Genomic DNA, 26,208 nt, shown 5'->3' with positions numbered 1-26,208 from the left:
TCGCGGGGAGAGCAGAGTAGCCGGGTGCCTTCCATTAAAACCGAGGGAAGCTAGGTGGCCTTTCGGGTCCTTGGCGACTCCTACTCGGGCCTGGCAACGTGAGCCCCGCCCAGCGTTGCTTAGCAACGTCCCCGAACCCTAGTAACCTCGGTCACGCCCCCGGCAACAGTTCAACTAATCCGCTCTCCTGGCCTCTGCCAAAAGAAATCCAAGGGGCTTGTGGACTAGGGCCAAAAGGTGGATGGAGGTCATGTCCAGCTCCCAGGCTCGAAGCCGACTGAGGATTTCGAGGTTCACCTATCCAAGCCCACCCCCCGGCCGAGGTGCTAGAGGGCCACCTTATCACCCCCATTTACAGAGAGTAAAACTGACGCTCCGAAAGGAAGTCCCGGCCCATAGTACAGAGCTTCTTCCTTGAGTGCTCGGTAAGGCAGCAAACGCTCTCCTATCTCCCTAGGAGGGAGCCTTGGGCCTGGAGTTAGGGGGCGCACCGCCGTCCCCCCTACTGCCCTGTGTTAAGAAAATGACCCCAGTTGCTGCCGACTCAGAATTGAGCCGTAGGTTGCATGATAATTTGAGTAATTTGCATATAGCTCTGAGCCTTCACAATCCCCTTGGAGCAGGAATGTTCCGGAAGGAGCCCCGCCCCCTCTCCGGTTCACCTGTTCTGTCCCTTCTCCCTGTCCCATCCCCGGCACCCCACCCCCGCACCCGCTTCCAATCCCTACGGCTAAATTCCCACACTTCGTCCCGCCCCTAGTTTGGCCTCTGGTCCTGCCGGCCCCGACCTCCATCCCAAGGCTGAGGGCCCCCTCTGCTGTCGGCCGCGGGTAGGGCAGTAGCAGAGATCATGGGGCAGAGACGGGGAACTCCAAACAACTCTTGTCCCAAACTTCCCAGCCCTGGGAGAGGCTGGTACACCGGTAGACTTTGAGAAGGGGTAGGAAGGGGTATACCCCTTCAGGCCGGGGCGGCGGTTGGGGGTGAAGTTCGGGACGTGCCAGAAGTTCTCTCCTCCAATCCAGGCCCTGCTTCTGGGCCCTGGGTTAGGCAGCCAGGAGGTAGGTAGTTCCCCCGGCAGTGCCTAGACTCAGCTCTCCGGAGGCACACATACAGATGCCTTACAACTGTAGCTGCTGTTAGGAGCTCACTCCAGGCCCCAGGCAAGGCAGCCCCATTCTGTCCAAACACCAGCCTCCAACCCCACCCTGAATATCCACCCAACCCAGGCCAAGACCCTTGGCTTTCTCTGGTATCAGTCCATGGGCGCTCACAAGAGGAACAGAGAGGAGTCATCCTATATGGACCTCCCAACTTTCTCAGCAGCCCCACACACGGACATGCAATCAGACACACACACATGCTAACAGGCACACACACACACATAGAGACTCCCATATACACATAGAGACGCCCAGATACACACAGACACAGAGACATGTAGGGATTATGATGGTAATCTCTGACTATCCAGAGTGAAAATTTTTGGTCACTGAAAAATATAAAAACCACTGCAATCTGCTCCCCTTAACAATCTCTAAGAGTCTGCTCCTTCAAAAGCCTCATTTCTCTTCCCCTCTACCCCTCCTCAAAAAGCCACATTTCTCTCTCTCCCCAGCCTAGTGCTGCCTTCTTCCACTCACTTCAAAATACTTACAAAATACTTCCAGACCCCAGCATGGCAACAGCTGTGCCCTCAGGCACAATGATGGTTCAGGACCTCAGACAAGCATCTGGCAAGGCTGCCCCTCCATGCCCAGCACTTTAGCTCTGCTATATCTGTGCACAGAAACTCACAGACACACTGGTTACCTCTACCCCTACCTGGCCAGGCCCAGGGTCCCTCCTGTCCAACCAGCAGATACAGTCTCAACTTTGCCAAATTCTTTATTAAACTGAAAATCAACACCAAACAAACCGCAGAACAGGAAACTCAAACAACTGACTCTCTCCTTCCTCTGCCCCTGTGGCTCTCCCTGGAACAGCTTAGGGTTCAGCACTGCTGAGGGAATTAAAGCCCCTCTGCTGGTGGGCAATGAAGGTCAGGTCTCTCCAACTGGGGGTTCCAAAGAGGAGTCAGGGGCTGGGCCAGGGGGCTCTGGAGCTGCCGGGGCTGGCAAAGGAGGCCAAGGGTCCCAGGGACTGCATGCAGGAGGTGGGACAGAGGGTTGGGGAAGTTGCTCCTGGCCCAGGGACCTCAGTGAGGCTTGGAGCTGATGGCTCATGGCTACCAGGGATTCAAGATGCTGCAGGAGGGCTTGCTGGGGACAGGAGGCCCTGTGGAGGTGCTGACCATGGCTGCCCAGTGCTGCTGAATAGGGATGCCAGGACTGCCACCACCCTGGTTTGGGGGGCCACTGCCCTTGCCCAGGACCCTGCCAGGACTCAGACTCTCCCCACAGTCTCCCTCTGCCTCTGGGGGGCCTCTGCCAAGCACAAGTTCCCCTTGGAGCCAGGCTGCCTTTGTCCCGGCTCTGCTTCAGGGGATCCCTTGGGGGAGGGGAGCCTTTCAGGGCCACATCTGGCCCCGAGTCTTCTGGCTGGGAGCATCTCATCTCCACTTTTCTGTTGAAGGAGACCATTTTGTGAACCTTCCCCCACAAAGGGCTGGACTCTACTGTGGCTGGAAGCCCTGCCTTGGGGAGCAGCACGGCCAGCAACAGGCTTGAGTGAGTGGCTTCCAGGCCTGGAGGAAGAGAGAGGAAGAGAGGGGAAGAGACCAATGACCTGGGAGGAGAGAATGCCTAGCCCCCAGAAGTTGCATTCTGGCTGGGGCAAGAGGTCTGGAGGTTAGGCCCCAGGAAGAGCTTTCCAGCAGTGAGATGGTGCCCATGAGATGCTGGGGAAAGTAAGTGGGAGGGAGAGCCTGACTCCAAAGATTTGCTCTCACAATGTGGGAAAGGGTTCAACTGGCTGAGGGCGGGCATGGATGGTTTGACCTTGACTGTATGCTTCAGAGTCTACTACTTTGTCCCCAGGACATGCAGCCCAGAAAGGTCAAGTTCTCTGCTTAGGAACAGGTACAGTCCACCCCTTGACCCCCAACTCCACCCCCTACCCATGCTTTCCTGGAGCCACGCCCCAGAGGCTATCCATGCACAAAAGTCAGCTTGGCCCAGGATAGCTGTGGTGAAAACATCCCTCTTTCCTCTTTTATTTAGATCTTGCTTTCAGCCAGTTGTTTGTGGGTCCTGCCTCTGTCCTGCTGTGCTTGGGTCAAATGTGGCTATTTCGTGAGTTTCTCTCCAGGGTGCCTGATTGGAGAGGCTGTATGTGTGGTGGTCAGGCACCCAGCTTCTGCTATTGACTGGCTCTGTGACTCTAGACAAGTCACTTGCTTTCTCCCTACCACCGTTTCCTCATTTACGAAATGAAGAAATGAATACTATCATTCTGATGGGGTTGTTTTGAGGACTATATCAATTAATATCAATAAAGCTTTCAGAGCACTGTCTAGCAAGTAGTAAGCAATATCCAAATGTGGGCTATTCTTGTTTGTGTTGTCATGTTTGCCTGTCTCAGCTCCCTTCTGAGATGTGCCCATCTCCAAGGAGATGGGTGACTGTGTCACCAAGTGAGGGGAGGCAGTGTCTGGGACGGGCATGGGGCACTCACCTGGGCCTCCAAGAGGTCGCAGCCTTGTGGGCAGGGGCTGGAAGGCAGGCAGGGGCAGCAGGACCACCCCAACCTGTTCCACAGCTGCCAGGCCATGGCGCTGCTTGTTGTTGAGGTAGGAGTAGAGCAGGTGGAAGTTCTGGGTGTCCCGGGCACCGTGTGGGCACAGTCTGACCGCACAGGCATCCTGCAATTGCAGGAAGGAGAGCAGGTTTAGGAACAGTCACTCTTTGCTCCTGTGAACACCCCTGGTCTCATCTGAACCTCTGAGAACCCTGTGAGGAAGAGCGTCCCCATTTTCCAGAGGTGGAAACAGAAGGCCTGGCCCAGGGTCACCCTGTGAGTCTGTAGTCACAGTGGAATTTGGACCTGGATATTTTAAACCAGACCTCTGCTCCAGAGCTGGAGCAGAAGAGAGCTGAGGGGTAGGGGAGGGGTTACCTTGGCCCGGGCTGGGCAGATGCTGGCCAGAAAGTCCCAGACAGCGTTGGGGGGGATGCAGACTGCAGAGCGGATCACTGGGGGCAGGGCCTGGGGGCAGGCAGGATGGCCAGTCAGCCTCCCAGCTTCCCACCTGCCCAGGGCTGACTCGGTACCAGCTACCCAGAAGCCACAGCCTGTGGCCAAGAGGATGGGCAGGAAGTATACCAGGAAGCCCTAACTGCCCCTGGAGACCTACAGCCCGTCCTGGCCAATCCTCTACAACTTTAAGCCCCTCACTCCCTCCTCTAAACCCTGCCCACCCTCACCCAATGCTTCAGCTGATCATTCACTCAACAATGATTCCTAAAACCCTCCTCTGGGTCAAGAGGCACCAGACCCCTTCTCCTGGTTCCTTCTTGCTTTATGCCTTGGGCTACAGGGAGTCCTTTGCCCATGTGTCTCTGCAGGAGTGGGGCTGGCATCTCATTTGCCCCTGTGCCTAGCACAGGGCCAGGAACAGAGAGGGTGCCAATGACTTGTTTCAGAATGAGTGAGTGAGTGGATGAATGAATGAATGAATGAATGAACAGATAAGGGTGCAAGTAGTTGACTAGGCTGGCCAGTGTGCAAGGGAATCCCTTGACAAGCACGGCAGGAACACCTGGATGAGCTGACAGCTGTGTCCCGAGACCAGCTGGGCCTTGACCCGGAACTGCTTGATGGAGAACATGTCCAGAGACCCTTCCCAGGGCAAATGGCTGGGCAGGGCCTCTGTAGGCCCAGCAGGCATCTGGGGCCTAGAAGAAGGGATAGAAAGACAGGGCTAGGCACAACTCAAGTCATCAGGGCCTCCCCTAGCAGCTCCCTAGTTTTCAGAGAAGGTCCTGTATCCCCAGAGTGGCCTTAGGATGGCCTTACTCAGTGGAGACCAGCAGGCAAGGATGATTAGTTCCATTGCACAGACGGGGAAACTGAGGCCCATACAAGTGGTAAGATTTGCCCTAGGCCATATGGAAAAGCCCAGGCTGTGTCTGCTGCCCCAGCAAGTGGCTTCCCCTACCCACCCTGCTGGGCTGCCCACCTTCCTGGCCCCTGCCCCACACCTGTCCTGGGGCTCCGTGGGAGGCTTCTCCCTGGTCTGGGGCATCTCTGGAGAGGACATAGGGCCTAGGATTGGGACTCTCTGGAAGGCATTGTCCCCCATCCTCCCAGTGGCTTTGAAGGAGCCTGGCATCTTACACGAGGGCTTCCAGTCTGCAAAGAGCAGAGGCAGAAGCTGACATGGAGTGGGTAGCAGCTAGGCTGAAGCCAGCCCAGGGCATTAGAAATAGGGTTGAAACTGGGTTCTTTTAGAGATGACCTGGGACACAGGTACCCCTACCCTGCCACCTTCTCCCCAGTCCAGGAATCCCTGTGGCCCCTGAGCCCCCACATTCAGCCTTGGTCTGCCCACCACCCCTGCACCCCTCCAATGTCTCTCTCCCACCCATGCAGACGTGGCAGCTGGGGTCTAGGAAGTGGTGCTGCTCTGTGGTGTCCTTGTGCTGCTCCGCGGTGTCCTTCGCCATGGCAGGCAGGGCCAGTGCGCTGCGGTCGGTAGACACCATGGGTCCCTGAGGCACAGGAGGAGAGAGGGGTGGGCTGGGAAGGTGGCTGCAGAAGTCAGCAGCCCTCCATGAGTAGGGAGCCTCGTGGATGTAGTTTTACTTTTCTAAATAATATATTCTTTTATTACAAAAGTACCGTGAACTTGTTACAGAAAATTTGGAAAATACAGCCAATTTGAAAAAATTTTTTTAAATCACCCCTGTCCCACCACTTAGAACAACTATGGATTTTCTGGGTATTCAGTATATAGTCATTTTTCTATACATTTTGCCTGTGAACCACAGCAGAACCGTAGCACCTGCCACGTGACATCGTCCCTGTAGACACTGCACTGATGAGCGGACTAGAGTGTATGCATCACCTCTGTTTCTAAACAGTCGGGTCATTGCCCGGCTTTCACTATTACTAACAGTACTGAGGACATCCTTGTGCCGACAGTATTTCCTCAAACTTTCAATTACCTCCTTAGGACGGAGTTCTCAGAAGCAGATGACAGAAATGGGGAGAATGAACATTTTCAAGACTCCTGATGCCCATTGCCAAATCTCCCTTTTCCCTCATAATAGAAACAGCTCTAAACACAAACAGACATTGCTTGAGGAAGATCTGAAACGATTTTGAAAACTCTACTCTTGCCCTTAAAACCACCTCAAGAGTAGAGCCAAAGAACAGGTTTTGGAGTCGGACAGGGACAGCCTGGGTTCCAGTCTCCCCTACGGCCAAGTGGCCTTGAGCAAATGGCTTCAGCTTCCTCACCCAGGAAACTGACATCACCTACCTCCCAGGGCACTGTGAGGTCTGAATGAGGCATTGTTTGTGAAAGAGGCACGTAGTAGGTGTTCAACAGGAGTAAAGATTGCTATTCTGAGTTATTTCCCCTCCCCTACTCTGCACCTCACCCCCTTTCCTCTCTCTCTGGCTCCTCCTTCTACATTTACATTCGGTTTATTCTGGGAAAACAGATGGGCGTGGGTTGGGGAGGGGCCACACCCCCTCAGGGCTCCTCTCTGCACAGCCAGCAGTTCTGGTTGTTGGCCTGGATACTGGTTGGGGAGGAGCAGGGATTTCCATCGGTCATATCACTGCATTTCCCCAGCGAACATAGATCAAGGGACCTGCCCCACACTCCCCCACCCTGGACACAGCTGATTAGACCATGGTGAACATCTGACCCACGGAGCACCCAACCAAAGCCAGAGCAGCCCTCTTCTGAGAGTGACTGAAGTGAGCCACTGGGGTGCTCTGATTGGCTGCAGGAGGCTGAGCAGATGGGTTCATGATTCAAGGGCTGCTGAGCCACCTTTTCAGACCATGTGGAAGATGGAGGAGCCAAGGGAGAGGAAGGAGCAGGATGGACAAGAGGATGGGGCAGATCCCCTGAGGCAAGAGGAGACTCTACCCAGACTTCCCTGGACTCCAGGTGGTTCCCTGTCGGTAGCATCCCTAAGTCCTTCTGCGGAATAGAGCAAGTCTCTGCTCCTTACATCCAAAAAGTCACTGGCTCAAACAGTGCGGCCCTCCTGCTTCCCAACCTGGGATCTGGTTGGAATGTCTGAGCTTGAAGGTAACTGCGGAGACAGGACTCACTACCACTCACGTGAGGTGCCTTGGGGTTAGGCCAAAAGGAAGCAGACCAGCACTGAGAAGGCGCTGTCACCCCCATGCTCTCCCAGACCCAGCATGGTAATCATCATTACCCTGCTTTACAGTGAAGACCCTGGGCCTCAGTGTAGTCAGGGACTTGTCCAAGGCCACATGGCTGGTGAGGTGAGGAGTGGGAGCCTTGGGCACAGACCCTGCCTGGCACCAGGTCAGGCTCCCACTTACCACCAGATCCTCCAGGGTCAGCATCTGGTCCATGTCCCGCAAGATCTCGACTTCCCCCTTGTGGGTCAGTTTGGAGGCCGGGAGGCTGCACGGCTCCTTCTGTAGCTGCTCAATTATCTCCAGGCCCTGAGGGGCAGAGCAGCCCCAGCTCAGCTGGGGTCAGGGGTCTCTGACCACCAAGAGCCCAAGTGCTCCCTTTTCTCCCTTGAGACCCCTCTGCTGTGACTCTTCTTCCATGCCAGCCCTGTCCCCTCCTCCACACTGCTGCTTCTGCCAGTCCCTCTGCCCTCAGCTCTACCTCTCCATATTCCACTCATTCACCCTCCAATTCCAGCCCTGCCTCCTCCAGGAAGTCTTCTTGAACTTCACCTTCTCCCACAAGTCAAATCTGCCTCCTGACTATACCCCACCCTCTGTCCCGGGAAGAATGGTGGAGTCCAGAGAGCGCAGGCTCTGAAGGACCAGCTGCCATTCACAAAGGCCCACGAGGTAGTACGGCCTTGGGCAAGCTTCTCACTGCTCTAAACCGCAGTTGTTCTGATCTCTAGAAATGAAATTAAGAGCATCATATTAAACAGCATATGTAGAGTGTTTAGCCCGGAGCCTGGCTCATAGTAAATGCTACTTGTGATTCTTATCGGTGATCAATGTCATCCTATCTGAAATGTTTCCTGAAAGTCTGCCTCTTTCTGACAACCCCTGGAGGACAGAGGCCCTGTCCTCCTTGCAGGGCTGGCTTCATGGGCCTGGGCTCCATGCAGTAGCCAGGGCCCTGGGTGTAGAAGGGCCCCATGTTTAATGCTGCTGTCATCTTGAAATTCTTAATTATTGAACAAAGTGCCCATATCTTCATTCTGCACTGTCCCCACCAAGACAACCATTATGCAAGCATCTCCCAAAGCTGGCTCAGTGCCCACACCTTCACTGCCCCTGAGCAGTCCCCAGGGAAGGAGAGCCCCACAGACACAGGGTCTATGGGGGTGTAGCTGTGAAGTGTGGGTGCTATGGGGTCTCTCACCCAGCCTAGAGCATCAGGAAGACTTCCAGCCTTTTCCAGGGCTTCTGAAGCTCGGATGGGAGCAGGGGAACCCCACAGGGTCTACCTCCCATGGATGCTGGGTGACAATCCTGGAGTCCAGACTCTGGACCATCAACTCCAGTCCCCCCACCCCCCAGCCCAGCTCCATAGAAAAGCAAGTAGAAGATGACATCTCCCAGGGATGTAACCCCTCTTCCAGATGCTTCACCCCCAACCCCCTTCATTTCTGCTTTTTTTTTTTTTTTTTTTTGGTGGAGAGTCTCTCTGACTCTCCCTGGCTGCCTGATCTTCCCGTTTCCTCATTTCTGTTTCTCTCTGTCCTGTTCTCCCTGCCTCATGGTCTTCCTCCTCTCTCTACTTTGTCTCTCCAGCTCCATCCTCAGCCTTCCCCCTCCCAAAACCCCTCCCACATGTCCTGACTTGAACCAATAGCTCACCCTCTTCTCCTCCTGGTCCCGCCATCGGGCCAGCTCTTGGGGGGCCAGCTGGACTGAGTTCATCCGCACCAGGTCGTGAGGGGTGACATCTCCGTGAGCCACTTTGAAAAACAGGTCCTGCAGGGACAGGGGCTGCACCATGCCGCTTGGAGAGACCCCCACCCCGACCCCATGCCAGGGCTTCGCACCTCTGAGGGAGGCCTGGCCCAGCCCAAAGCCCTGCTCACCCAGTTCCTGGGGTCTCGGAGGTTGAACAGGAGGCTGCGGTACTTGGTCTTGTAGCGGCTATTGGTGGCTTGTGTCAGGTCGTAGAGGGCTGCTTCAATGCCAGCAGCGATGCCCTCCACCGCCTCCTCACTCAGCACCAGGTCTGGGAGCTCCCTAAGGCTGCGGGGGACAAGGGCAGTGCCAGAGCACTGAGCCCATGGGGTTATCCTGGCACTCAGCCCGAGAAGGAGACCTGGGTGAGAGCAGGGTCTGGGCCAACTCCAGTTTCCCTTCTGAACATTTTCCTACATGAAGCCATTTATCCTCATTCCAACTCTGTGAGGGAGGAGGAGGATCATTCCCCATTTACAGATGGGGTGACTGAGGCTCAGAGAAGATAAGGGGCTTGCCTGAAGCCATGCAATTAGTGGATAAGCAAGATCTGATTGCTCAGCCCATGCTCCATCCCTAGCCAGTGAAGTGGGGTGTGGATGGAGGAAAGGAAGCCTGGAGGGAGGGGAAGGCATTGATCAGGACAGGGGACAGAGCCCTGGCCCTGGATGTAACCTTGAATCTGCCATTGACTTTCTGTGTGGCCTCTGCAAAATCCTGCCCTCTCTGGGCCTTGGTCTCAACATTAGTAAATGAGAGCTCTGGGCTCAGAGCTCTGAGATAGTCCCAGCACAGAGTCTCATTGTATCTGAAAGTATTTGCTGTGGGTGAGGACCATGAGGGCCTGAACAGGCACTGAGAGCTGTCATGGCTTAAGTGGAAAGCTCGACCTTAAAGCCAGAGAGACCCCAGTTCAAATTCAGTTCTCCATTGGCTCCTTATGCTGACAAATGACCTCACAACTACAAAATGGGGTTAGCTGTACGCACAAAAGCCCTTAGAACACAGCCCTGGGAGTTGTGAGGGTACCCCTTCCGGATGTCAAGGATGTCAGGGAAGTCAGAGCAAGGCCTTACCGACTCCACAGCACCTCTTGCATAGCGCGGACCACAGTGCCCCGTACCTCAATATCCAGGGGCAGCTTCTCCTGTTGGGGCTGAAGTTGAGCTGTGGAGAAAGAGAGTCACAGGCTCCCAGTGGATGCTCAGGGGCAAGTGGAAGGGGAGACTCAATGCTGACGGGTTGGGTAGCCAAGGGAGGGGTCCCAACCTCAGGAACCTACCAGGACCTAGGGTGTCTAGGACGTCTGTCTGGGAGCCGAGCCCAGGCAGCCAGCAGCCTCTACCCCTTTGGGAAAGGACTACGGGCTGATTAAAGGGGGAGGGCGTAGGAGAGGAGTCCTAACAGGAGCTGGGCATGGCCGCTTACCTGAGTCCTCTCCCTCATCTTGTTTACCACGCTCCTCCTCTTTAGCCTCCACTAGGCCGCACTGTGGCTGGGGTGGGGGAGTGGAGTAGGGGTAAGGAACTGAGGCCTTGTCTTTGGGTGCAGCCTCCTGGCCCCAGGGGGCCACTGCTTCTCCAGTTGCCTCCCCACTCCCCCATTCTCCCTGACCTGTGCTCCATCGAGGGAGCCGTGTGGCCAGGGCAGAAGCACTCACCCCAGGACACTCAGCATCGGCCTCCTGAAAGGGGACCCCATCCTGCAACAGAACAAGGATGTGGAAAAGAAGGTGGTGTCCCTGGGGGGCAGAGAATGACTCCCGGGATAGTGGAAGGGATCAGAGAGGCCACCAGAGTCCCATGCTGTCCCCCTTGAGGGAGGCCACTAGAGGACCTTGGGATGGTAGGACTTGCTCATTGGCCAGGAACAAAGGTCAGCGACTGCTCTCTCCCCAGATACGAGGGGCCTGGCCCCCTTCCTCCCTTGCCCTGGCAAGCTCCTGAACTCAGCAGTGCAGAAGGAGCACACAGCCCTCAGCAGACATCTAACCCTGCCTCTGGCTATTACACTGTGTGACCTTGAGCAAGTTATAGCTTCTCTCTGGCTGCAGCACCATCTCTATGAATCAGGTGTGCAAGTGCCGCTTTCAGCAGGATTAAGTGACATGTCAGTGTAAATAACCTGTTCTGTACCTGGCACCCCTCAAGGCCCTGGGCCATTGGCGTTTCCTTCTTTCTGGGCCTCTGGGCAGGTGAGGCTGAGCTGACCTCCATCATGTCCTCCAGAACCTCCAGCTTTGGAGGCAGCGGCCCCCTAGCCTGGCCACGGCTGATGGCCCCCAGGAGACGGATCACCGCGCCAGAACCAACCTGCTGGGGGAGAAGAGCCCTTCAGAGCCCTCGCCTCACCTGTACTTGTTTACTGTCGCTCTGTCCCACTGGACTGTAAGCTGCGTGAGGACAGGAACCATGTATGTCTTGGCCTACACTGTGTTCCCAGTGCCTACAAAAGGCCTAGAAAACAGCAGGGTTCAATAAATGTTTGTAGGCTGCCTGGCCTCTGTCCCAAGATAGGAGCCTGTATTCACTCCCATCCTCTCTGTTTCCCCTCTCACTCCCAGCCACGTTCAGAGTCAACTGGACCCTGTACTGAGACCCTTCTCACCCTTTTCACTAGAGATGCTGCTTATCAAGGGGACAGATTCTGAGTCCACTTTCCATTCTTCAAAGCCCTGTCATGCCCCTTTTTGGGGGTCACCGGCTTGCTCTTTGCACTTCCCCTGAAGCAGGCACATGGTGAACATGTCCATCACCCCTCTATTGCCTTTTGGAGGAAGCCCTTCAACATCATTTCAAGGTGCAGAGAAGTTTGGGGTCTTCTAATGATCTACAGAATCTATTCTATTCCTCTTTTTGCTTTGGCTGCTAGGAAGCTTAGCATTAACTTTGAACCCAGCAGCTATACCTTTCCAGGATTACAAGGCAAGGGGTTGCTGTAACAAGATTTCCCCTTCTCCTTCCCCTTTTCTTGCTTCCTTTAGGCTTTTATCCCAATTTAAGTATGTTTTTATTCTTTTAACTTAAAACAAACCATGGGGAATTGTTTTGAAAGCAAATGGGTCTGAACACTAATCCTTGAATGAATTATCATGAATGGTCAGGTTCCAAGGTTTGGGGGAAACTGGAAGTCTGAGATTCAGCATCATAGGGAATGGGGAACACTAGGAAGCTCTGGACTAGGGTAGGCCATGAGGGGCTGGGATTGCCTTTACTGGGGAGGACCCCTCCCACCCCACCAGACCTCAGGAGAAGGAGGAAGAGGAATAATAAAAGCAAAAACCTACATAACACACATGCTTCACCCCATGGGGCATTTTCACTGCCTCCTTGGAAAGAAAGAAGACACAGAGATTAGAAATCAGAGGACCAGTGACCCCACTGCAGGGAATTCACAAGAAGACACCCACACTAAGGTGAAAGATGTATATTTAGTGTTCGCTGGGTTGGCATTTATAACAACAAGAAAAAAACTGGATATAATCCAATGTCCATCAAAAGGGGAATGGGTAATAATTGGTGATACATCATACTATGGATTTTAATTGGCCATTAAAAGAAATGAGTCATAATAAAAAACTAATATTCATTGGGGGCTTATAAAGCAGCTGGCCCTGGAGGAAGTCATAGCTGATCTTATCAAGGTCTCAGAAAATACCATGAAGTATGTACAATTTCTATCCCCATTTTCCAGATGCAGACACTGAGGCTCAGAGAGGCTCTGAAAAGTCCTGTAGCTAAGTGACAGAGCTAGGATTAGAACCTAGTTCTGCCTGACTCCAGGGCCCAGGCACTTAAATGCTGGGCTATATGGAAAGCACTGACAGATATGGAAAGATTCATGGAAAGATGTCAAGGCATATTATTTGGGGAAAAAGAAAAAAATAGGTTATGGAACAGTATCTGTTGCATAAGCCCATTTATGTAAATATATATTTATAGATGCATAATACAGGTTATCTCTTGGGAATGAAATTCCAGGGGGATTTTCGCTTCTACTTGTAGACACTTGGCTATTTATGTTATTCAAAGTGAGCATGTGTTTCTTTTACAATCAGAAACATATTTTTTAAATTAAAAAACGAGTTCAGAACAATATGTGTCGTGTGCTACCATTTGCGTTAAAAATGGAGAGAAGGAATTTTTAATTTGTATTTGCTTGAATCTGCATAAAACATCTCTGGAAGTATCTACAAAAACCTTATAATAACAGAGGCTGCCAGCAGGAAAGGGACTAAGAGCTGGGAAGGAGACTTTTTGGTTTTTGTTTTTTTTTTTCTTTTTTAAACCATGGGAATGAAACAGCCTTTCAAAAAAGTAAATTGAGAAACGGGGGAATACAGAACACAGGGGACATCTGGGAAGGAAAACAGGAAAGATATTAAGAATAGTCCTTCACAGTTTAAAACTTTTTGGCTGGCCCCCGTTCTCAGGGGTCCATATACTAGCATATGAGACTCTAAAATATCAGACAGCAGAATCAGATCAGCAAAGACTTTAGATACTGGACTTATCAGACTGGAGTACGACATATGTATGTATAATATGTTTAAAGAAATAAAAGGAGATGTCATACATACAAGTGAAGGGCAAAAAATATATATAGAAAGACCAACCAGATTTGGTTGGGAACCAAACACAACTTCTAGAAATGAAAAATAGTATAATAATAACTATTAAAAGTAAAAGTCCTCTTCAGCAAGTGATGTTGGGAAAACTGGATAGCAGCATGTAAATCAATGAAGTTAGAACACTCCTTCACTCCACACAAAAATAAACTCAAAATGGCTTAAAGACTTAAATATAAGACAAGACACAATAAATCTCCTAGAAGAAAACATAGGCAAAACATTCTCTGACATAAATCTTAGCAGCGTTCTCCCAGGGCAGGCAATGGAAATAAGAGCAAAAATAAACAAATGGGACCTAATTAAATTTATAAGCTTTTGCACAGCAAAGGAAACCATAAGCAAAACAAATGACAGCCTACGGAACGGGAGAAAATATTTGCAAATGATGCAACTGACAAAGGCTTAATTTCCAGAATATAGAAACAGCTCATACAACTCAATAACAAAAAAGCCAACCCAATCCAAAAATGGGCAGAAGACCTAAACAAGCATTTCTCCAATGAAGACATATGAATGGCCAATAGAATATGAAAAAATGCTCAGTATCACTAATTAGCAGAGAAATGCAAATCAAAACTACAATGAGGTATCACCTCACACCAGTCAGAATGGCCATCATTCAAAAGTCCATGCAATAAATGCTGGAAAGGGTGTGGAGAAAGGGAACCCTCCTACACTGTTGGTGGGAGTGTAGTTTGGTGCAGCCGTTATGGAAAACAGTATGGAGAGTCCTCAAAAAACTAAAAATAGACTTACCATATGACCCAGCAATCCCACTTCTGGGTATATATCCAGAGGGAACTCTAAAGTAAAAAGATATGTGCACCCCAATGTCCATAGTAGCACTATTTACAATAACCAAGACATTGAACTAACCTAAATGTCCATCAACAGATAACTGAATAAAGAAGTTGTGGTATATTTATACAATGGAATACTACTCTGCCATAAAAAAGAATAAACTAATGCCATTTGCAGCAACATGGATGGACCTAGAGATCATCATTCTAAGTGAAGTAAGCCAGAAAGAGAAAGAAAAATACCATGATATCACTCATATGCGGAATCTGAAAAAATAAAAAAAGGACACTATGAACTCATCTACAAAACAGAAACAAACTTGCAGACTTAGTAAACAATCTTATGGTTACCAGGGAAAGGGGGTGGGAGGGGATAAATTCAGGAGTTTGAGATTTACAAATGTTAGCCACTATATATAAAAATAGATTTTTTTTAAAGTTTCTTTTGTATAGCACAGGGAACTATGTTCAATATCTTATAATAACCTTTAACAGAAAAAATACAAAAATGAATATACGTATATATATATGCATGACTGGGACATTGTGCTGTACACCAGAGACTCACACATTGTAATTGACTGTACTTCAATTTAAAAAAAATTTTTGAAGTCAATATATAGGTTTAATAGCATATTACATACAGCTGAAATAAGTTAGTGAACAAGAAGATAGATTTAAAGACATTATCCAAAATATTCACAGCACATACTCTGTTGAAACACCATCAAAGAGACACAAAGGATAGATAGAATGAAAAGGACTAATTTCACTTTGGAACTAAAGTTCCAGAAGGAGAGAGGAGAAAGAATTGAGCAGAGGGAGTATTTGAAGATAGATGGCTAAGAATTTTCATGAATTGATAACAGATAATTGAGATTCAAAAATCTCAGTGAATTTTCAAAAGTTAAGAAAAAGTAAATCCACACCTAGACAAATCATAGTGAAACTGGTCTACACCAATGATAAAGAGATCCTAAAAGCATCAAGAGGGAAAAAAAAAGCTAACATTTTAATAGCACTGAAAAGATGCTACCAGTGTTCTGAATGTCTTCCATGTTAGTTCACTTAAACTTCATCAAACTCTATGAGCTAGGTACTGGTACTATATTATTGCTCCCATTTTACAGAAGGGGAAATTGAGGCATACAGAGGCACAGAGAGGTTAATCAGCTTGCCCACTGTCATACAGTTGGTAAACCAAAGATCTAAGATTTAAATCAAGGCAGTCTGATTCCAGAGGCCACACCGTTAACTACTAACCCTATAATGCTGCTCATCAAAAGACATTTTATCTACAAAGGAATGGCAGTTAGACTAACAGCTAACTTGTCAATAGTAATATGGAAGGCAAAACATAGCAGAATGATATTTTCAATATGCATAAAGAAAATATCAATTGTGGAACAAGAAAAAATATTTTTTGAGAATAAAGGTAAAGATATTGAGAAACCAAGAAAGTTATTATTTTTCTTGATAATCTAATTTTTCTCAATAAACAAGATGTTAAAGGATGAACTTGAGGCAGAAGGAAGGAGAAATGATCCCAGATAGAAAAGCTGAGATGCAAAAAGGAATTCTGAGCAAAGAAAATGATAAATTTATGTTGTTAAATCTAAATAAACTGATTATATGAAACTATAATATTTGTATAATTTGTGGAATTAAAAAAATAACTTAGGACCAACTTACAAGATAACAACAGCCCATAGATTGGGGAGGTGCATACATGAAATCAAAGCATTCTGAGATCCTCATATCATTTCAGAGAAAGATAAAAATAGTAACTACCTTTATACTTATGAAAGGTTAGGTATTTGTGTTAACATTGCTAAAACAGCCACCAAAAGAATATTAACAGGGCACAGAAAATTTCCAAACTATTAGAGAGATAAAAAAGGAAGCAGAAAAACTAATCGATCTAAAAGAAGGTAAGAAAAAGGTGAAAAGTATAGAAAATGCAAGATATATGCAAAGCACAAAATAAGACAGTAGGAATGGATTCAAATAAATCAGTGACTACAACAAGTGTAAATGGACTAATACTTCAGACGAATATAAAAATTATCAGACTTTTTAAAAAAAGAAAATCCAATTACAAGATATTTATAAAACTTATTTCTAAAACACAACAATGCAAAATGGTTAAGAGGAAAACATAGAGTAATATGTGAATGAGCAAATGCTAACCAAAATAAGGCTTTGTATCTCTACTAATATCAGATAAAACAGACTGTAAGGCAAAAAATAGAGGCAAAGACCTCATTACATAATGATTAGCATTTTCACCAGGAAGCTATAATAGCTCTAAATGTATAAGCATCTAATAACATAATCTCAAAAAACATCAAGGAAAAATTGACTAAGCTATGAGGATAAAGACAAATCCACCAGTAACAAGAAATTTTAATGTATTTCTCTAACTACTGCTAAATCTAGCTGACAAAATAATCAGCAAGGATAAAAAAGATTCAATGAAAACAATGAAGAAGCTTAATCTGTGTGCATGTATATAGAACACTGTTCTTATCAACTAGAACATATGTATTATTTTCAAGGACACATGTAACATACATGAAAATTAAGCACAGCCTGAGCCATAAAGCAAATCTCAATAAATTTCAAATGACTAGTATTTTTTAGACCAACACCCCCCAATTAAATATAAATGTGAGCCATATGTGTACTTTTAAGTTTTCTAGATGCCACATTAAAAAAAAGGAAAAAGAAACAAGTGAAATTCATTTCATATTTTATTTAACTCAACATATCCAAAATATTATCATTTCAACATGTAATCAATATAAAATTATTAATGAAATTTTAACTTTTTTTTGTACTGAGTCCTTGAAATCCAGGGTGTGTTTTACACCTGTAAGTACATCTCAGTTTGGATTGGCCAAGTTTCAAGTGCTCACTAGACACAAGAGGCTAGTGGCTACTGTATCAGACAACTTAGATAAAGATGACTTTCTCAGAACACAATATGATTAAGTTAAAAAGCAATAATAAAAAGAAAGAGAGAAAGAAAAGAAAGAAACCCCTATGAATGGAAATTAAGAAATACACTTTTGAAAATGAATATATGTGTATATATATGCAAGACTGGGACATTATGCTGTACGCCAGAAGTTGACACATTGTAACTGACTATACTTCAATTAAAAGGGAAAAAGAAGAAATACACTTCTAAATGACACATAGGCCAAAGAAAAATTGTAATAAAAATTATGAAATACTGAGAATTGAATGATAAGACTATATATTAGAGTGTGTGGATACAGCTAATACGATAATTAGAGGCTTCTTTATAATTTTAAATTACTTTATTAGAAAGGAAAAAGACATAAAATTAATGAAATAAGCATCATTCTTAAGATATTATAAAATTAGAGACTAAATGGAAAGAAAGATGACCCTGAAAACAAACATACAATGGAGAGGATCAACAAAACCAAAAATTGGTTCTTTGAAAAGACTGAAAACACCAGACAGTTCTCTGGCAACATTAGGGAAAAAGGTAAGGTACAACTAGACAACATTTGGAATGAGTAATCATGAGTGCACAGATATTAAAAAGATTAAAGGCTACTGTGAAATACTTTATGCCAACATGCCAATAAATTTGAAAACTCAGATTAAGTAGATACATTTCTAGAAAAATATAGCTTAGCAAAATTGAGTCAAGAAAAAAATATTTTGAACTGAATAAACCTACAATCATAGAATAAACTGAGTAGAGAAGGAAACATCTTCCCTAAAGAAAACACCAGTCCAAACATTTTTTTCATCAGTATTCTACCAAAATGTTCAAAGAACAAATAATTCCAATCTTATACAAATTATTGCAGAAAACAGAAGAGAAGACACTCTGCAATTCTAAGAGGCTGCAAAACCTGACCACTTATTTGCTGTGTGACCACTTATTTGCTGTGTGACCCTGAATTCCAGTTTTCTTAATCAGCAAAACAAAGTTACTAACATTGACTTTTAATACTATTGTGAGGATTAAATATGAGATGATGACGTCTGTGAAGCTCCTGGTATACAGTAAGCACTTAAAAGAGCTATTCTTAGGCTGTTCAACTGCTGGAGACACATTCCTCCCTCACACACTTCCTGATGCTTTGCAGCTGCAGACAAAGTACCCAAGCCTGGGAGCCTAGGTGGGGCCGGAGGAGTTGTGTGCCTCCCAAGCTGTGATGGGCGGAGCAGGGGCACTGGCAGAGCTGCCCTCCCATGTCCCCTGCTATCCCATCCACAGAGTGACTCCAGACCTCACTGATCACTCACTGTGGGACTCAGGACAGAGAAGAAAATGGTGTTTCAACCCACCTCCCCACCTCCCTCCAAGAGTCTCCAACTCACACCAAAAGAATACAACACAACCAACCTCTCAGCTTCCCAGCCATTTTGGGGCCCAGCTGATAGAGGCGGCAACTAAGATTCAGAGAAGAGAGATCTCTCTAAAGTCACTCCATTCTAAGAAGCAGAGCCTGACCTTGAACCCGTCTATCTGCCCTTGACATGGGCCAAGCTGCCTCCAGGAGAAGGTGCCAGGGCCCTGAAAGGGGCTCCAGTCCAGCCAGGCACTATGCCCACGCTTGCCACGCCTGCCCACGCCCCACTCAGCCCTGTCCTCAACCACCTGCCCGTCCCTGTCACAGCCCAGCCTCAATTCTTCTCCTGCAGCTGGCACCAGTTGCCATGGCAACGGGTTGTTTGGGAAGTTGTGGGATGACAGGCGGAGCCACAGAGTCAAGGATAGGGCCAGGAGGAGAGAGCAGCCGTGAGCTGCTTGCAGTGCAGGCAGGCAGGCAGGCACCTGGCTCCACCACCCCTGCCCCCAAACACTGCAGACCCAGGAATCCCAATTCTGGGCATCTGGCCCAAATACATAATCTGAAATGGGGAGAAGCCAGATGCACAGGGATGTTCACCCTGGCAGTACTTAGAGCAGGACAAAATTGTATGTCAATAACAGATAACATTTTTGAGTATTTTTCTTATACCAGGCACTGTGCTAAATGTCAAACACACGTTCATGTCATCTCATCTACTCCTCACCACCACCCTTTGGGTAAGTTCTTTTAACACCCCGATTTTGCAGATGAGGAAAATACACTCCAAAAGGTGAAGCTACTTGCACAGGTCATTCTGATAGTGGCAAAGCCAGAATGAACACAAGCTGTTGGCCTCTGGGCTTTGTGCTCTTTTTTATTTTTATTTTTTATATGTTTTTTCTTTTTTGGGGGAGTAGGTAATTAGGTTTGTTTGTTTGTTTTAATGGAGGTACTGGGGATTGCTTGGTCCTGCGTGCTAGGCATGCACTCTACCACTGAGCTATACCCTCCCCCTGGGCTTCGTGCTCTTAACTACACAATAGTATTTGGAAATGAGAAAAGGAAGTCCTGGCTTATCCTCTGGTCCTGTTAGTGCCGGCAGACAGCTATGATGCAGGGTCCAGAGAACACACAGATTCAGCAAAACAGTATGTACCAACTTGGAAAGATCTTCAAATAATTTAGCACTTGAAAAATAAACAAAGTAAAAGTCCCAGAACAATGAAGCATAGTATGAGCCTACTTATATATAAAAAATTGTGATCAATATATAGACGTTCATATATGTATAGAAGTTCATAAAAAGGAGACTAGAAGGATGTTAACCATTAACAGTGGTTATTTCCACACAAAGGGCAACTTGGCCAGGAGACATTAAAAGGGATTTCTGCATTCCGTGTTAACAAATTCATTGTAAAACAGTTTTTTTAATACCTAAAAAGTCAAGTTATAAATTTTGACACACGTGATCCAATTTCTAGGCAAAGAAAAGATATCCATGCATAGGAAAAAGATGGAAGAAAGGACATACACCAAAATGTCAATAGGAGATAGCTCTAAATGCTGACATTATGAGGGTTTTTGTTTCTTCCTTATTTTCTATGATAAACACTTACTAGTTTTTTAACTAAAAATTAATGTTTCTGAGTGATGTTTGCAAAGACAATGTAACAGCATTTCTAATGTAATTATAGTATCAAATAGTGGTAAATCACACAAGCAGCTCATTGGTTCCTATCCCAGTTCTACTAATTTGCTATCTGGTCTTGAACTAGTCATTTCACCTGTCTGAGCCTCCGTGTCCCCATCATTAAAATGGGTATATAGCAATAGCATAGACCTTGTAGCGTGTTAGGAAGGTGGGAAATAAAGTGCTCAGCACAGTACCCACCATGTGGTAAGGAAGCCTGGTGCCGTTACTGCTGTGATGCTAATGAGGAATGTGTACAAGTGGGTAAGCTCTCCAAACAGACTGCCTGGGTTTGCATCCTGGCTCTGTCATTTACCAGCTGTGGGACCTTGGGCCTGTAACCTTACCTCTCTGGGCTTCATGCAAAGAATAAATCAAAAGCACCTAGCATATAATAAATATTCAATAAATGTCATAAAAAAATTCAACTACGTGAGAAATATACATCAAAAACAGGTAATGCCATATTCTCCCTTGGTGTATAAACATGTCAGCTATGATTATTAATCAAATGACAGTTATTAGCAGTAAAGGAACAATGGAAAGGGAAGCAGTGAATGCAGGGAACATGGCCAGGAACTGACTCCCTTGCTGTATGAGCTTGGAGAAGTTTGTTAACTTCCCTGAGCCTCAGTTTCCCCATCTGGAAATATAGGACTAATGCCTATCTCACAGGGCCATGGTGACACCTGAGGAAAAGCAAATTTAACATGAATGAACCTTACCTTGTGCCTTATGCTGTGCTAGGCATGTTATTTTACACCATCATCACATTTAATGCTCAAAACAACACCATTAAATTGGAATTAGTGTTCCAATTTTACCGACAAGGAAACAGGGAGGTTATAAAATATTCCAGAGTAACTCAGCTAGGAAGTGGGCAGAAATAAAATTTGAACCCAGGACTCCCTGACTCCAAAAGATAATGATGCCTTTTCTATCCCAACTGTTTAGACTCAGCTTACCAGTCTGTGGCAGCCTCCTGGGCTGGGGTCCTCTGGCTGGTCCTGGTTGGAGTTGTCTGAGCCTCTGTCAGCGCTCTCGTCCTGGTCATAGGGCACTGGGCCCCTTCTCAACTTTTTAGCACGCCTGCAACTTCTCTGCCCCATGGATGGGCCTGAGCTGGCCTTGCCGGCTGCAGGCTCCTGGGAGCTGGTGGGGTTGTCAGTGGAAGCAGCAAGTTCCTGCTCTGGCCTCGCCCCCGACCCTGGCTGAGCCTTGACCTCCAGCTCTTCCTGGTTGTGCGAGGTGGCAGGGCCATGATCATCGCCAGCTCCCACAATGTGTTTGGCTTCTTGACACTCTGTAGAAGCCTTTCCAGACACTCCCAGGCACAGTGCAGGGCTCAGTGGAGGATCCCGGGCAGGTGGCCGAAGGGACTCTCCTTCACTGGGCAGTGGGGACCCGACAGGGTCACAGGGGCTGCCTGGCTGGGCCCCAGCCCCTGCAGTAGGCAAATATTCAAACTTCTTAGTCCCTGAGGCACATCCCACCCAAACTTCACCTGGATCTCCAGGCCCAGACCCAGTGTCCTTGGAAGAGAGAGGATTGCAAGGGCCTCCCACAGACTCCATGTCAGCACCTTGTGGGGGACCTCCCACAGACTGGGGCTTGTCCCCACCAGGGCTCTGATCAAGCCACAAGATGCCACCAGCCCGCTCCCCACCCTCTGAGTGGGCCTCACACTTCCTGCTTTTCTTTCCTGCCCCCACAGAAATGCTACAAAGATTCCTGGGCCAACCTCCAGCTAAGATGTCGTGCAGAGAAATCTGGAGCCTCTTGGGGGCCTGAGCCCTCCCCTGGGCAGGCACTGTGGGCATCAGGTTGTGGAGCCTGGGGCCAAGCACCCAGTCCTGGCTCTGTCTCACAGCTTGCAGCCCCGGGACCACCAGGTGGTCCTGGGCCTCCAGGCTGGTTCCACAAGCACCCACAGCCTGGGAGCTGGCACCTCCATGGGCCTCTTCCCTGAAGACCTTCTTCCTGCTGCCAGCCCAGACTGGCACCCCAGAGCTCTCTCCTGGCAGGTTTAGTACTAGGCCTGACATGGAGTTGGTTTCTTCCACATCCTCCCGGAAAAGCCCACAGCTGTGGAGTGGACTGAAAACAGGATCTTCTGTGCTGGAGCCCTCTGCAGCCGCCTCCTGAGACATGTCTGTCCACCTACTGGGGCCCAAAGCAGAAGGCAGGCCCTGTGAGGAGACAGAGACTTCACCATGGAGGGCCTGACTCGGCAGCCCAGTCAGGACACCAGGCCAGTGGGAACCTGGGAGGCAGCTTCCCCCACAGGTGGCACCTCCAGGGAGACAGCCCACAGTAACTTCTGATGTAAGCACCCCAGCAGGACCTGGGGCCCCAGGTGAGGGACGGGAGGCCTGCCTCCAAACAGGGTTGAGCTAGAGCCACCTTTAAGGCCCTCCCCTCTCAGATGTTTGCTTAAATGGGCTATAGAAACAACAATGATCATTTATTAATTACTTACTCATGTGCATTATTTCACTGCATGCTGGCAGCCACAGGTGAAGAAACTGAGATTCAGAGAGGTAAAGTGACTCGCTCAAGGATGCGCGCGGACGGCAAGTGGAAGAACCGGGGTTCTCTCCCCCACAAAAAGCCCAGCTCTAAACCACTCGGCACAGAGCAGGCACTGAATGGGGTTCATTTCCCATCACCTCGCCCGTACCCCTGATACTGGTCCAGGTTTGCCAGACACTCCACTCAGGCTCCCAGGCCTCACCAAGCAATCCCCCACCGGTCCAGACGCTCTCACCTTGGGTCCCTGGGTTCCACCCTCAGCTATAAAGGGGCTGGGACCACGTGATGCGGAGAGCCCTGGGCGAGAGACGGGGGCGGACTCTATTGACGCGCAAACGGCGATACCCGAAGCGTGCTGGCTTCCCTGCTCCGGCAGAGGGCGCCCTCTCCCTCCCGAGGGCTTCCCGGAGGAGGTGCCAATTCCTGGGTGCCTGGCGACGAAGGGTCTTGAATTCCTGCCTGCGAATTAAACATGATCCTTGGGAGATGGGGAGTTACAGAAAGTGCCTGAACTTTTCGGGGAATGTCAGAATCAGATCTAGATTTTTGCTGAATCATTTATTTTAATTATTTCTCAAATATAATTCCTGTAGATAAAAATGCACACCCAAGCCCAACATAAAGGTTAGAAATAAAAGCTAAAAGCATCACCTCACTCCCCAGTTCTTAGGAGCAACATTCTTTCTTCTTTCGTCTTTTTTCTCTTTCTTTCTTCTCTCACCATGTTGTCATTGTTTTAATTTTTATTAATATAACTGAATAATATACTTATGCTTCTATTTATTGTTAACAGTAACTGTTGACTCCCTGCTGTGTGATTTCATTAACCATCCTTCCCGCATTCTCCCAGTTTTTGTTTTTTACATTTATGTCTTTTGTTTTTCTATTGGTTGCTAATACAGCTCCCTGAGTACGGGGGATTTGGTTCCCCAAACCCCCACACACCAAAATTCCCCAATGCTCAAGTCCCTTGTGTAAATTGGCATAGTATTTGGATTTAATCTGTGCACACCCTCTGGAATACTTTAAATCATCTCTAGATTATTTATAATACCTCATACAATGTAAATGCTATGTAAATATTGTGTGTGTGTGTGTGTGTGTGTGCTCAGCAAATTCAAATTTTGCTTTTGGAGACTTTCTTGAAATTAAAAATACTGTATTTTCCATCTGAGGTTGGTTGAACCCAGATTCAGACCCAGCACATACGGAGGGTCCACTGTATCAGTTTGCATCTTAGTCTTAAGTATCTTTCTTCTTTAGATTATATCTCTCGACTCTCTTCTGTATGAAATGAATGATTTCCCTTGATATCTCCTTCCCACTTCCGCCTTCCTGCACCAACTCAACTTTAACTTTTGCTTTGTTAAGATTTGTAGTGTGTACACTCTATCCTGCAAATATAATTCAGTTTGCCTGTATGTTTTTCTTAACATTGAAAGCCAATGACATTTATAACATTATAACTATGTGAATACTTTCACTGCAGAACCAGGGATTTGATAGACCTCACTGAGAGGGAGAAGGAATTTCCCAACACTATACACTCAGTTAGAATGAATAAATAAATATATATGTGTACGTTTATGTATATGTGTGTGTATATATATATAAACATGGATGTATCTCAAAGACAAAATGTTGAATTTTAAAAGCAAGAAAATGTTAATGAGGGAAACTGAGTGCCGGGTATGTGGAAACTGTACTAATCTTCCATTCTTTCTCTAATACTAAAACTCTTCTAAAAACTAGTTTACTTAAAAAAAAAGAAAGAAAAAAATGGAAGCTGTACTGTGCTCCATATCACAGGAAAGCTATCAGGACCACAAATGGGGTAAGAGTTGAGACTGGAAGTCACCAATAACCACAATCAGTGTTCTAAAGAAATAACTTTTTTGAAGTGAGAAGACCTCCCACTATGGGATGTCCTCCCACTATAGATGGCAGAGATTTGGACCAGGGCCCCTAAGAACAAGTGAACTGTTATTATGATCCATTTAGATAGTGGAAATCTCCCACCACTGGGCAAAGAAAGAGGGAATGAAGGTACTATGGTGACCATGTGACACAGAGGATAAAAGGACAATGGTAACTAATACAAATAGTGCTACCTCAAGCCAAGGACTGGTCTAAATCCTTAACCTGTATTAATTCTATATTTAGCCTCCTTTAATTTACTTTATAAATCTTTCCACCAGGTCTTTGAGGTAAGTACTGTTATTATCCCTACTTTACAGTTGAGGAAATAGGCACAGAGAGATTAAGTAACTTGCCCAAGGTTAGTAAATTGGCGTAGGAACCCAGGCATTCTCACTCACTCCTGATATTCTAAAATGTCTCATTGTCATAAAAAATAATCAGGTTTTGCCCAGGTTTTAGCCCAATTCCCCTTATCGAATAGTTTGCTGATTCCTTCATTGATTTGTGACAGCATCTCTGATGTATACTTGGTCTTCACTAATGCATGGGTTTATTTCTGGATTCTCTGTTCTGTTCCATTGATCAGTTTGCCCTGACCAACATGCCATTGTTTCAATTCTATGATTTTGTGATAAATCTTGATATCTTAGGGGCAAGCCCCACCCCCAACTTGGTTCCTGTTTTTCATGATTGTCTTAGCTATCTGTATACCTTTATTCTTCCATACGAATCGTAGAACCATTTTTTCAAGTTCCCTGAAGAGTTCTGTTGGGATTTATACTAAAGTTTCATTTAATTTACAGATTAGAGTTATAACTGAATATTTAAAACACTGAGTCTTCTAATCTATAAATGTGATATATATCTCTCTATTCTTTCAGGTTTTCAATTAATTTTTGTGATTTTTCTCCATCAAAATAGCATACATTTTATTTATTTATTTGTTTTTTTGTTTGTTTTTATTGAAGTATGGTCAATTATGATGTATCAATTTCTGATGACAGCACATTAAATAAATTATTCTATATTTCACAATTTTTGTTGTTTTTTTATATTAACTTTCCACTTTCATTGGTTATAGTACCGAAGAAAAGTAAGGCAATCATATTTCATTGACTGTGTATCCAGAAATTTTGCTGAACTCTCTTATTAATTGTAATAATTTTTCTATTGATTCTTTTTTAAGTGTATGTAACTCTATGATCATATGGTCTGAAAATAATAACAATTTCATCTTGTATTACA

The 26,208-nt window shown here is 46.9% G+C and overlaps 1 protein-coding gene across 1 annotated transcript; it reads right to left on the bottom strand.

Moving 5' to 3' along the window:
• Positions 1 to 1,967: 1,967 nt before the first annotated feature.
• Positions 1,968 to 22,148, bottom strand: SPOCD1 (SPOC domain containing 1). Its single transcript, XM_064493822.1, has 15 exons — positions 21,477 to 22,148; positions 12,335 to 12,376; positions 11,184 to 11,363; positions 10,709 to 10,750; positions 10,477 to 10,543; positions 10,125 to 10,215; positions 9,177 to 9,336; positions 8,950 to 9,066; positions 7,474 to 7,599; positions 5,525 to 5,651; positions 5,120 to 5,292; positions 4,700 to 4,828; positions 4,057 to 4,146; positions 3,616 to 3,802; positions 1,968 to 2,686 (listed from the first exon to the last, which is right to left on the bottom strand). The coding sequence occupies exons 1-15, from the start codon at positions 22,083 to 22,085 to the stop codon at positions 2,043 to 2,045; spliced, it is 2,784 nt and encodes a 927-aa protein (XP_064349892.1). The 5' UTR covers positions 22,086 to 22,148; the 3' UTR covers positions 1,968 to 2,042.
• Between the last annotated feature and the right edge of the window lie 4,060 nt (positions 22,149 to 26,208).

Source organism: Camelus dromedarius, chromosome 14 (assembly GCF_036321535.1).
Source record: "Camelus dromedarius isolate mCamDro1 chromosome 14, mCamDro1.pat, whole genome shotgun sequence".
Lineage (NCBI taxonomy): Eukaryota > Metazoa > Chordata > Mammalia > Artiodactyla > Camelidae > Camelus > Camelus dromedarius.
Note: the sequence above shows the minus strand (reverse complement) of the source record. Positions and strands in the feature narration are given on the sequence as shown.